This window comes from Pan troglodytes, chromosome 5, assembly GCF_028858775.2.
Source record: "Pan troglodytes isolate AG18354 chromosome 5, NHGRI_mPanTro3-v2.0_pri, whole genome shotgun sequence".
Taxonomy (NCBI): domain Eukaryota; kingdom Metazoa; phylum Chordata; class Mammalia; order Primates; family Hominidae; genus Pan; species Pan troglodytes.
Window position 1 is genome coordinate 60,170,508 of NC_072403.2, and position 13,150 is coordinate 60,183,657.

At 36.9% G+C, this 13,150-nt stretch overlaps 1 protein-coding gene across 4 annotated transcripts in view; it reads left to right on the forward strand.

The window, feature by feature from the left end:
• The first annotated feature begins 1,641 nt into the window (after positions 1-1,641).
• TINAG (tubulointerstitial nephritis antigen) overlaps positions 1,642-13,150 on the forward strand; it is an 82,616-nt gene continuing 71,107 nt past the window's right edge. For 2 of the 4 annotated variants that reach the window (XM_016955679.1, XM_009451489.4), the window contains exon 1: positions 2,290-2,767. In XM_016955679.1, the coding sequence (XP_016811168.1) occupies positions 2,413-2,767 (355 nt within the window). In that variant the 5' untranslated portion in view covers positions 2,290-2,412. Of the gene's footprint in view, positions 1,829-2,289; positions 2,768-13,150 lie in introns of those variants that run through there. The other 2 variants (XM_016955678.3, XM_518550.6) reach the window with 2 other exon arrangements.

The following is a 13,150-nucleotide window of genomic DNA, read 5'->3' on the forward strand; positions in this document are numbered from 1 at the left end:
GGTGTGTGGGAAAGACCTCTCTGAGAGGCCGAAAGAGATACAGCTATTCGGTTATCTGGGAAAGCATGATTCAGGCAGAGGAAAGAGCAAGTGCAAAGGCGCTAAGACAGAAGTGTCCGTGGTATGTTTGAGGAATGGGCAAGAAACCCAGTGTAAGGACGGGACCAATGTGTGCAAGGTGTAAAATGGTATAAATTAAGTTCAGAGAGAGAAAGTTGGAGGTCCACCTTGGATATGATCTTGTGGCCCATAGCTGTTAAACTGATTCATGTTGGAAGTCTGAGGGAATATGAGGTATGAGGACTAGAGGTGGGAATGTTGAGAATGTCAGTGAAAGTCCATTTCAAATGATCATTGAGAAGGGAAGGAAGTGAATCCAAAAGTGGGCAGGTAAATTGGGAGCATTGTGAAGAATGGGAAGAGAACCAAGAAAGAATGAAAGCATAGAAAGCAAGGGAGGAAGAGTTTCTAGGTAGTGGGTATGCTTATTAATGAAAATTAACATTTATTTAGCATGTGTGATGTGCTAAGTACTTTGTGTTATTATCGCATTTAAATTTCCCACCCATCTGTTGTAGTAATAAATATTAATATCCAAATGTGCAGATGAGCAAATTGCAGCATAGAGTAAGCCACATACCCAAAGACATGCTGCTAGTCAGTGGCAGAACTAGGATATGAATTCCATTAGTCTAACTTTTATGCTCCCTTCCTCTCTTTTCCCTGTAGTTTTGCTGAGGTATAATTGACAAATAAAAATTGTATATATTTAAAGTGTACAAATTGATGTTTTGATATGCATATACATTGTAAAATAATCACCCCAATCAAGCTCATGGGCATGTCCATCACCTCACATAGTTTCCATTTTCTTCTTTCTCTCTCTCTTTTCCCTCCTTCCTTCTCTCTTTCATCCTTTTTTTTCTTTCTTTTTTTGGTGAGCACACTTAACATCTACTCTCTTTGAATGCTGCATAAGACACCTGTATGACAAGGATAAATGCAGATCCATGGGGGAGTGGCTGGTAGGAGGTCATTGGTGAAAGCAGGTGGGAATGGAGGCAGTACTTTGCAGTAATTTAGTGATTCAGTAGATGGCAAGGAAGTGGAGGCAGCAGGTGTTGGATTGAAGAGACAGGGGCATTATGGATAGTGACATCAAGATTATGTAGACTTTGTTTTTTTTTTTTTTAAAAAGAGAGACTCACATTGGTTTAAAGCCTGAGAGGAAGGTGCCAGAAGAAAACGACACAATGAAGACAAAAGTGTGAGTTGAATAAAATAAACAGCAAGGTCAAGGAACAAGTTTGTAGGGTTGGAGTTATGAAATAGTCTGGGAAAGGAATACCCCATTTCATAGACAAATAACTGAGGACCAGAGAAGTAAATGGTGAACCCAAGGTTATAGAACCAATTAAACAGTAGCTCAGGGACCAGAGTCCGGGTTTTCTGATTGCCAGGACAGGTGCTTTCCACTAGTCCCCCCAGCAACTCTTGCTGAATCATCCTCTGCTGGTTACTTATCCCCAATCCAAAGGAAGTTGTTGTAGTTAATGAGTAAATACAGTGTAGCCAAAAACCAGTGAAAACACACAGCTCTATAAAAACACAATGACACCTTGTCCTTCCAGTTTCCTTCACAACACCCTCCCCCCATAGTTCATTCACACCGAGTACTGACTTTTCTTGACTATAAGCTGCCTTCAAGATACTGAAGGTTCCCAGTGTTTGTGCTAAGCAGGGACTCAGGTGGAGAGAACTAAGGTCACCCTCAGGGAATTTCTTGCTGAATTAGGTTCCACTAAGCCTTGAAATCAAAACGCTTCTGGTAGGTAAATGGAGTACAGATGGGAAATCAAACCAGTGTGTGACTGGGCATGATTTAGAGCAACTGTTATTGATATGACAGATCCTAGCAGGCAACCTCATGAGAGCCTGGATGTTCGTTTCAATGCAGGCAGGTGAAACGAATAATTGCATTTCTGACTTTTGAATTTCCTGCGCCTTGCCAGTGGTTATTACAGCCATAATCTGGGCCATGTATATTCTAAGGAGGCTTTTGATTTAAGAACCTAGATTTTTTGAGAGGCATGCAATATTCAATGTATCTCTATGCATAAGATTTTATGTAGATATTTTGATGATGCAAAATTTCTACACTATATGAAATATAAGTTTTTTAACTTTGGGGGAATAACAATAGTTTATTTCTAACATACATTATCTTGGTCAAACATTGAAATTCTTGATTAATGTTTAACTATAAGAAGTATACTCATTCAAGTAAAGGATCAGTTTCAGGGTTCAGGCTGAAGTGTCTTAATGACTAGAATTCAGGTTCCAAGGAGAAGCCCACAAGGCTAAGGGTATTGGATATAACGGAAAGTGGAAGCTATACCTGACTTCCAGAGAATGTGGACCGGATATAAGATCTTAATCTTCTCTTATCTTACTACAGAAATCTGGATGGAGAAGCAGTATTTATCTCAAAGAGAAGTGGACCTAGAGGCTTATTTCACTAGGAATCACACTGTTTTGCAAGGTACTCGATTCAAAAGAGCCATTTTCCAAGGGCAATACTGTAGAAATTTTGGCTGTTGTGAAGACAGAGATGATGGCTGTGTCACTGAGTTCTATGCGGCGAATGCGTTGTGCTACTGTGATAAATTCTGTGACAGAGAAAATTCTGATTGCTGTCCTGACTACAAGTCCTTTTGCCGTGAAGAGAAAGAATGGCCTCCTCACACACAGCCTTGGTATCCAGAAGGTAGGCTTTGGGAATGTATTTCAACATTATCCTCGTTCATAACAACAAGATCTGACAAACGTTCTCTCTTTTTCTTCTTTCTTTTTTTCCTTCTTTCAATGAAATGAAAATGATTATTGCGATTGAGAAAATACATTTCTTTGGATTGTTAAAGTGCTTTGGTTTGGATGTGGGGTTCCTGTGTAATACAAGCACCTTCAGGAAAGTTCTGATCTGACAGTCCTGCGTGCTGATCGGAATCCTGATCAGTGAGTTTTGAATACTCACTCAACTTATATAAGGATTACTTTAAACTCTTTCTTCTCTTCTCTCTCTCTCTCCTTTGTATTGACATCAGGTTTCTCAAGACTTTTTGTGTGTAACCTCTTAGAGAGTCTCAAGAAAGTCACAAGATTTACTATCCGTAGATTTTAGTTGTTATTTCAAAGGGCTAATGGCTGCACTAGCATTAGAAACTGTGGTATTGGTAATGCTATTAAAACCAGGACAAAATAAGATAAAGTCAGTCACCCGCTCTGCCTGAGTAATACCAAATGTATTCTTCACGTGTATTTTTGTTTTGCTTCATTTGTTTTTCCAGTCTGGGACTTTTACAATTATTAAAAAGAAAGGAAGGCTTCATATAGAGTGGTTGAAAAAGTCTAAGGTTAAACGGATAAATACAATATAAAGAGGATGATGGTATTTATTATATTTATCTAATTGGAGGAGAATGACTATGGATTTTGAGCATAGATGAGGCTTTATTTTTCTGTCTCTCATTGTATTAAATCTCCTCAACAGAACTTCAGGGTTAATCAGACTTCTCTGTCACACTACCATAAATGGGTGATGGTGACTAGAAATCCCAGTTAGAAGACATTTTAGGGTAAACTAGGGGCTTGGAATCCTTATTTCAAAATCCAGATGTCATTTAAAGAGTCAGAGCAAGACTGTGTCAAAAAAAAAAAAAATCCAGATGCCATAGCCGTCATTCTCAATAATGTCATCTTGTTTGTAAAATTGAGGAAATGTCTCTTTATGTGTCTACATATGTATTATTTTAAATTTTCCACATAATTGTTATTTATCCTCGGTCTTTACATTTTACCAATAAACAGCTTTCCCTTCTTCCCTCCCTCCACACCTCCATCCTTCTCTCCCTTTCTTTTTTCCTTCCTTTTTTTTCCGTGTGTGTGTGTGTGTGTGTGTGTGTGTGAGTCTTGCTCTGTCACCCAGAGTGGAGTGCAGTGGCAGGATCATGGCTCACTGCAGCCTCTAACTCCTGAGCTCAAACAATCCTCCTCCCTCAGCCTCCTGAGTAGCCAGGACTACAGGTGTGTGCCTCCACACCCAGCTAATTTCTTTTATTTTATTTTTTGTAAATGTGGGGTCTTGCTATGTTGCCTAGGCTCGTCTTAAAACTCCTGGCCTCAAGCTATCCTCCCACCTTGACCTCCCAAAGTGCTAGGATTACAGGAATGAACCACTGCTCCTAGACTTTCCTTCCTTTCTTCCTTCCTCTGTTTTGTTTTTCTTTCCTTCCTTCCTTCCTTCTTTCTTTCTTTCTTTCTTTCTTTCTTTCTTTCTTTCTTTCTTTCTCTTTCTTTCTTTCTTCTTTCTCTCTTTCTGTCTCTCTCTCCTTCCTTTCTCCCTCCCTCTCTTTCTTTCTTTTCTTCTTTCTTTCTCTTTCTTTTTCTTTCTTTCTCTCTCTGTCTCTCTCCCCTTCCTTCCTCCTTCCCTCCCTCTCTCTTTCTTTCTTCTCTTCTTTCTTTTCTTTCTCTCTCTCTGTCTCTCTCCCCTTCCTTCCTCCCTCCCTCTCTTTCTTTCTCTTTCTTTTCTGTCTTTCTTTTTCTCTCTTTCTCTCCCACTTTCTTTCTTCTTTTTTCTCTCTCTTTCTCTCCCTCTTTCTTTTTTCTCTCTTTCTCTCCCTCTTCTCTTTCTTTTTTCTCTCTCTCTTTCTCTCCCTCTTTCTTTCTCTTTCTTTTTTCTCTCTCTTTCTCTTCCTCTTTCTTTCTTTCTTTCTCTCTCTCTTTCTCTCCCTCTTTCTTTCTCTTTCTTTTTTCTCTCTCTATTTCTCTCCCTCTTTCTCTTTCTTTTTCTCTCTCCCTCTTTCCCTCTTTCTTTCTTTTTTTCTCTCTCTTTCTCTTCTTTCCTTTCTCTCCCTCTCCTTCTCCCTCTCCCTTTCCTTTCTATTCCTTTCCTTTCCTTTCATTTTTATGAGCCATTCCCATCTTTCCAATGGTAACCTCCTTTTAAAACATTTTTATATACCCTTTAACAGCATGTGGTCTTGTTTTGTGTGCTTGAATTATTAATTTATATAGACCATATTATGCTACAGACCTCATTCTGTTTCTTGATTTTCTCAGACAGCAACATGTTTTAAGACTCTCTCCAAGTCTCCGTGGACTAGTATGACTAGTCTGTGGCTTCTGACTGATGCTTCATTCTCTGTGATGTCCCTTCATCTCATCTAACTCCCTATTCCCTCCATGGTGGGTGGACACCTAAGTTGTCTACAGCTCTTTGCTATCATAAAGAAGTCCATGATGGACAGCCTCATGCATGCCTTCTTACTGACTTGCATGATATGGCAAGACTTGAATTGCTGGGTCCCAGGTATGCATTTAATCTAAGTCTTGCCAGATGGCTCTCAGAAGTAGCTGCATTAGTTTATGTTCCCCTAGTACTATACGGGGACACGTCTCTAACAATTAGTATTATCCAGAGAGGTAACCTTTACTTATATAATCAGTAAAACGTGATTTCTCATTGTCATTTTAATTTGCATTTCTCTAATTTCTAGTGGGTTTGAGCTTCTCTTCATATGCTCGTTAATGATTGGCTTTCTTCTTCCTGTGACTTACTTTTTCCTATCCACAGCCTTGTAATACAACTTAATATCTGGTACAGCAAGTCAGCTTATTCACCCCCCTTTTTTGAAGATGACTTAGGTCATGTAGACATTAATCTTCCATAAACAGTTTTTGAATAAGTTTTTTTAGTTCCTCAAAAAACTTCAGCTGGAATTTTGAATAGCATTGCATAAAATTTATAGACTTATTTGAAGATAGCTGAACTCCGTAATGTGATGACATCTCATCAAAGAGTATAGGATATTTCTCCACTTACTCTGATTTTTAAAAATATCCTTAAATAGATTTAACACTTTACTCCATAGTGGCCTTATAATACTCTTGTTTATTCCTGGATATTTATTTTGTATTGCTTTTTTGTTTGTTTGTTTTTTGTTTTTTGTTTTTGACAGGGTCTTGCTCTGTCACCCAGGCTGAAGTACAGTGGCGCCATCATGGCTCACTGCAGCCTCGACCTTCCCCGGGCTCAAGTGATTCTCCCACTTTAAACTTCCAAGTAGCTGGGACTACAGGCGCCTACCACCATGCCTGGCTATTTTTTTGCATTTTTAGTAGAGATGGGGTTTTTCCTTGTTTCCCAGGCTGTTTCAAACTTCAGAGCTCAAGCACTGTATTACATATTTTAAAAATATATTTTATAGTTGGTTGGCTGTTGTTATGAATAAATGCTATTTATTCATGAGAGCTCATATCCTATTGGCAATTTTTCTCAATTCTGTTATTAGAAACAAAAATGTTTTTATTTATCACAGTAAAGATGTCTACACCAGAACTCCAAAGTAAACATCATACATAATGGAGAAATGTAGATAAGTTCCCTTTAAGACTAGTAATAAAACATGGATTTCTACCGTTTTTGCTACATTTAACAGGAAGATATTTGTTATGCTTTAAGAGAAAAAAATGAAGTAAAACAATCTGAAGAGAATAAAGTAAAACTCTTATTATTTGTAGATAATGTGGTAATCTACATAGAAAAAAATAAAGCCAACAGAAAATAGCATTAATATGAATCAGAAATATTTAAAAACCAGGATTTTTTATTTAAAAATCCAGATGTTTAGCTACTCTTGAAAAATTGAAAAATCTGACAATTCTGGGTCCAGGGTCTTGCATGAGATTTTCATTAGTGAGAGAGATGAGTGGTGGATGCCACCTTTTGGTAACATGTATTTTCCATTTTCCTATATCCCTTACCCCTTGCTATTTTCTCTCTGACCCACTTCTCTCATTTCTGCCGGGGTCAGTATGTCTGTAGTTTCTGTAAGTGGAACTCCTCATTTTTGCTCCATATACAACTTGCACAGCTGTACATGCACCCTTGGGCCATTACTATTGCAGGTATTTTGGGATTGAAAGAAGGTAATTTCTTTGAAAATGGAAGGTGTATTTTCATCGAAAAATAGAAAATACATGTTTAAAAATAGAAAATACATGTTTAATAGAAAATTAAACGTTTAAAATTAGCATCTTAAACATGTATTTTTTTGAACTTCTCTATTTTGTCATGTTGGTATGATCCTTAAAATAATAGGTGAAGTTAATATATATTAGTAACATGATGAGAATACATAAGGCATCATAAGGAGCCCTGTGCCCAGGATTAGTTAGGGATCATATTCCTGTTATTTAAATATAGTTTCTAATAGTGACAAGATTGGGCAGACAAGGGAAATTCACCCCTCATAGAACCTGCACATAGTACATATTTACTTAACAGACCCTTCTGTAACATACCCTGAGTAGCATGTTTTCTCTTGTCTTACTGAACATACTCTTCCTCCTCCTTACAAGCTAAGATTTATTGAATACTTACTATGGAGCCAACAACTGTTCTAAGCACTTTTCAGATATTAACTCATTCATTATTTAATTCTATGTTGTTTAATAGAATATTACTTTATTTTAATTATACGGCAGCTTCTTAAGAGTAAACACGGTGATTTACTTATCGCGTACTAATTATGGTGCCATGAAGTGGGAGGCCTAGTAAATATTGTTTGAATTTGGATTAATTGATATTTAGAGGATTTTAATTTTATTTCAAATTTTGTATTTGTTAAATTAAAAAATAATTTACTCATATGACTTAAAATAATAAAATATTTTCATAAGCATACTTTTTCATACATAGTTTTAAAAGATATTTAGAAAGTATCAAAGTATTGTTGTTTATAGTTTAAATGTGCAATTTCTATATTATTTTGGATGTTGGAATATCAACAGGAGTAATTGATAGTATTTAAAACTTTTTATATATCCATGATTGTGGTAAGCATTGAGGGTCATAAGAAAAGGGTATTATAAAGTCCCAGGCCTCGAGAAACTTAGGATCTACATGGGTAAGGAGACTTAGGTATGCGAAACAATTAAGAAGTATCGTGTGACTTGTATGCCACATGTAGACAAGAATGTCACCCTGGAAAGTTGAGTATATTAAAATGGTTAAATGTTTATTTGATAAAAACTATGTACCATATAAGAACGTGTCAGATTGGTGACAACCCTAACTAAAATACGTATTTTTAACACATAAGATATTTTGCCTGGATTCACTTTGTCATTAGCCACAAGGCTCCATGCAGCCTTCTGCTTCACCATTCCTAGAAAATGGCCCTTGTAGTCATGAGCTGCTTTGGCTCTTCATGCTCCAAAAGTAATATTTGAGTCCCATTTAAAAAAAATGGAAAAGAAGATTAGAGTTTCCACATTTTGAGAAGACATTCTAAAGCACAGATGAGCACCTCTGTTTTATCTCTTTGGCCAGAATATAGTCACATGGACATACCAACCATCAAAGACAGATTTTTCTTAGCTGTGTGGTAATGTGTCTAGCTATGAATGGGGTTCTGTTACAAAAAAAAAAGAGTAGAGAATGATATTGGGAATAACCGGCAATCTCTGCCAAAAATTAAGAATGTGGAATCACCTAAAAACACAGTGGCTATTTGGATGTCTGCCTTTTGATTAGTTACTATATCAATTTAATATTTTTTCGAGTCTCAGTTTAAAAGTATGAGTTGTAATTTTTTAATGTGCTGAAATGTACTTGAGATTTTCTTATTTGAGGCATACAGTGCATACAAAAAAGTAGTTGCTACTTCTTCAATATCCATTTTTGCTTGAGAGCTAGAATTTTGCTAAGACTTTAATTTAGGGTCATAGTTTATGTAGAATTTATGTTCCAGGTATAGTTTTTACTCCATTCACTATGAAAGGAAGGAATTATTTTGTAGCAAAAAGTTCACATTAGACTATAAATGCTCCCATACAGATAATTTTTTTTCTTTTGTTTTATCTTGCTTTTGAAAGCAGCTACTTGAAAATAGTACTACACAATATTGAGAAAATGTGCAAAATTAGTTAAGATAAAAATACAATGTATATTATTTATGCTATTGGTTGCATGCATAAAGCAACTTTCCTCTGAGATTCTATGATCACTCACTGATCTATTAAATATATTTTTCAGAGATTTAGTTACATGGGTATTGTTCAGTTCCTCTTATTGTGCCTGTTCTAAGAGCTCTTTAAATCAAGGATTTAAAACTATGTACATTATCTTCAGGATTAAAAAAGTAAATATATCCATTTTGTACAAACTGGAAGTAAAGCATATTGGTAAATATCTTCTTTCTGTGTTTTCTTTGCCATATCTGATGGTAACTTCCAGTAAAGGATTTCAAATGTCAGGCTGGGTGTGGTGGCTCACACCTGTAATCCCAGCACTTTGGAGGTCAAGGTGGGAGGATCTCTTGACGGCCAAGAGTTTAAGACCAGCCTAGCAGTACAATAAGACCTCATCTCCACCAACAACAATAAAAAAAATAAAAATTAGCCAGTCATAGTGGCATGCACTGCAGTCCCATCTACATGGAAGGCTGAGGCAGGAGGATCCCTTAAGCCCAGGAGTTTGAGGCTTCTGTGAGCTATCATTCCACCAATGCACTCTAGCCTGGATGACAGAATAAGACCTTGTCAAAGTAAAAAAAAAAAAAGTAAAAAAATTCAAATGTCAGATATGGAGAACCAGTGACAGAATTGAAAACAGAGCTCGAGTGGATTTTCTAGACATAACCTTTTGGTATAGCGGATTTTAAGGAGAAAGTCTAGTAGACCATCTGCTGTGAACAGACCTAAGTTGATTTGATTATGCACAATATGTTCACATTGGTAAAAAAGGTATGTGAGTCACTGACATGTTTGAATTCGAAGAGGGTTATTTACTTCTTCACAGCCTCCTTAACTATATTACAATGAAGGTAAATCACAGTCCATACTTTGCCACGTATACTGACAGTTACAAAAATATGACACAAACCAATTCATACAATGTCTATAAGCTTCATGAAATCTCCAGTTCCTGTCCTTTTACGTGTTCCCACATCTACGTTGCATGAAAGATTTATTGGAGGCACATGTGATAATATTACAGAGGTAGAACTCTGTTACCTATACAGTGGCTATCAGAGAATGACAATTCCTCCTTTCTACTTGGCTGGACACAGTACACAGGACAAATATCAGTCCTAGAGAGCCAAGTCTAAGAGTACAGTTGCTTTTGAGTTTAAGAGATACATCTAAGCTATGGGATACAAGGGTGGGATGTGACTTTGAAATATTTTAGGTAATCCTCATAAGTAAATAAATTATAATTTAACCAATGGGAGCCTATTATTTATCACAATTATGCTGATTAACAAGTCATGAATTTTAACAATAAAACCCATTTCTGACATTTATTATACTAATATTCTAGGGTTGATCAAAATATGGGTAATGGAAGCACTTGTAGCAGTTTCTCCAAAGCCTGGTCTTTCAGAGTGAATGCCACTGAACAACCCTGGGGGGTGGATTCCTGATTAGAGCAAGCAACTGCCTTTACTATAGTGAAGTTTAGACCAGCACAGATATTTATAATACACTGTGGTGAACTATTTTAAAATAAATTATAGACAACATGTCATTATCGTTTTGCAATTCAAGAAGTGAAGTTTTGACCAGCATAGATACTTATAATACACTGTGATGAACTATTTTAAAATAAATTATAGACAACATATCATCATCTTTTTGCAGTTCAAGAAGTGAAGTTTAGACCAGCACAGATACTTGTAATATACTATGATGAATTATTTTAAAACAAATTATAGACAATGTATTATTTTCTTTTCTCAATTCGAGAAGATAAACTATTTCATTCTCCAAATATATTATTTGCCTAATATTGCTTTAAATGCTGTTAAAGTCACAAAACTGCCTTAATTTCAACAGTCGTTAGTTTTGGCTTTGTTTTGCTTTGTTTTATTGGTCAAGATGCTGTGTGTAACCAATTAATTAACTCACTCTGAGGAGCTCCAGACATATTTTACTGAGAAAGTAAAGCTACCAGACAGGAATTCTTTCATATCTCCACAATCATAGTTTTCAACCTACCTGCATCTGGGTTACTGCTTACCTTGAATTGACTCCCCCTCTTGAGTTCTGAATCCCATCTTCTCTTGTCTTTTCGATACCTCCATCTCTACCATTCTCTCTCGCTTTCTTGCTCTCTCTTTCTTCTCAAGCATCATTTTTCTCTTTTCTTTTCTCCTGGTGATATGGTTTGGCTGTGTCACCACCCAAATCTCATCTTGGATTGTAGCTCCCATAATTCTCACCTGTCATGGGAGGGACCCAGTGAGAGGGAATTGAATCATGGGGACAGGTTGTTCCCATGCTGTTCTTGTAGTAGTGAATAAGTCTCATAAGATCTGATGGTTTTATAAATGGGAGTTGCCCTGTACAAGCTCTCTCTTGCCTGCCACCATATAAAATGTCTCTTTGCTCTTCCTTCGTGTTTTGCAATGATTGTGAGGCCTCCCCAGCCATATGGAACTGTGAGTCCATTAAACCTCTTTCCTTTATAAATTACTCAGTCTTGGGTATGTCTTTATTAGCAGTGTGAGAACGGGCTAATACATGTGGATTAACCATTAATTTCCAAAATGTGTTTTTGCCTTTCCCAACTTTATAAAATCTCTCCCTTAACTTCATGTCTTTAACCAGCTACCATCTCATTCCCTTCTTTCCTTTAATGGCAAAATGTCTGAAAGAAAAATTTACTTTCTTATTCCAAGTCTCTCATCAACCCATTCCTACAGGATGTCAGCTCCCTGCTACTTCACTGAAATCTCTCTTGGCAGGGTTATTGGCAATTCCTACATTACCAAATGCAATATTCAGATGTCTGTTTTGTGTTCTTGGCCTCTCGACATTACTGTATGCAGCTGACCACCTAGAGCATTCGAAACACTTTATTAACCCTGTTTTTCATGACACCACCCTCTCCTCAATTCTCTGTTCCCTCACAGGCCACTCCTTCGCAGTTTCCTCTTCTGAATGTCTGTCAGATGCAGTGTTTTGAGCTCAGTCCTGGACCACTTTCTCTTACCTATATACACTCTCTCCAAAAGACTCTTATTTAGTCTTGTGTTTGAAAAAGTAGATATGGATGTTGGTGTCTCCCAAATTCATGCTCCAGCCTGGGCTTAACTCTTGTCTTTTATAAACTGCTGTCTACTTGATATCTCTGTTAGGATGTCTAGCCTAGGTTTTATCTAAATCTAAAATATACACAGTAGCAGTCTTGATTTCTTGACATAAGCCTGTTTCTTATTTTAGTGATAGCTGTACCATTTCTTTATTACTCAAGCCAAAGTCCTAATGAGGTATCTTTGATTCCTCTTTGCCCTCATTCACCAGATTCAATCCATGAGTGATTCCCTTTGAGTTACCTCCAAGTTATATCCACCTACTTCTCTCTATCCTCACTACTATTATGCTAATCCTTCATGCTTCTGGGAACCTCCACCCTAGTCAGCTCAACAGGAGTGATAAGTGCAGAGATTAGGGTGGAGACATTTTGGATAAGGCCTTATAGGTTACAGTAAGAAGTTTGGTCTTATTCTAAATTTGATGGGAAACGACTTGAAGATTTTAAGTAGGAAGCGACATGATGTATATTTTTGACGATCTCTGTAAATGCTGTGTGGGAAATGAGGGATCCGTTGGAGTTGGGAAGGATTGTAGCAAAGGAGTGAGTGGACTGCGTCTGGGTATTATACAGACACTGATGCTTTACTGTGTCAACACCTTGACCGGGGTCCGAAGTAACTGATTATGGCTTTTGCTCAAGAGATTAATTCTCATGCTAGATTAAAGTGAATGCAATGTCTCAGTTATCTCTTACATGAAATTAAGGAAGGATGACCAAGAAATGGAGTTTTTGTTAACATTAAATTTAGTGTTGATGATTTGGGGTGGCTTGGTAATGGCGGTCCCCTGACTTCAAAATTATTAGCTGAGTATAAGTCAGCTAATACTCAGCTGAGTATTAAGGTCTTTTTCCTTAAGGACCCTTGAGATGTCTGTTCCATTTATCCATGGAATTCATATGTTGAACACTCAAGATTCATGAGGTATGATTAAAAATCAGCTTTTTTTAAATCCCACACTCTCAGTTTTTAAGAATGGTCAGGGAAGT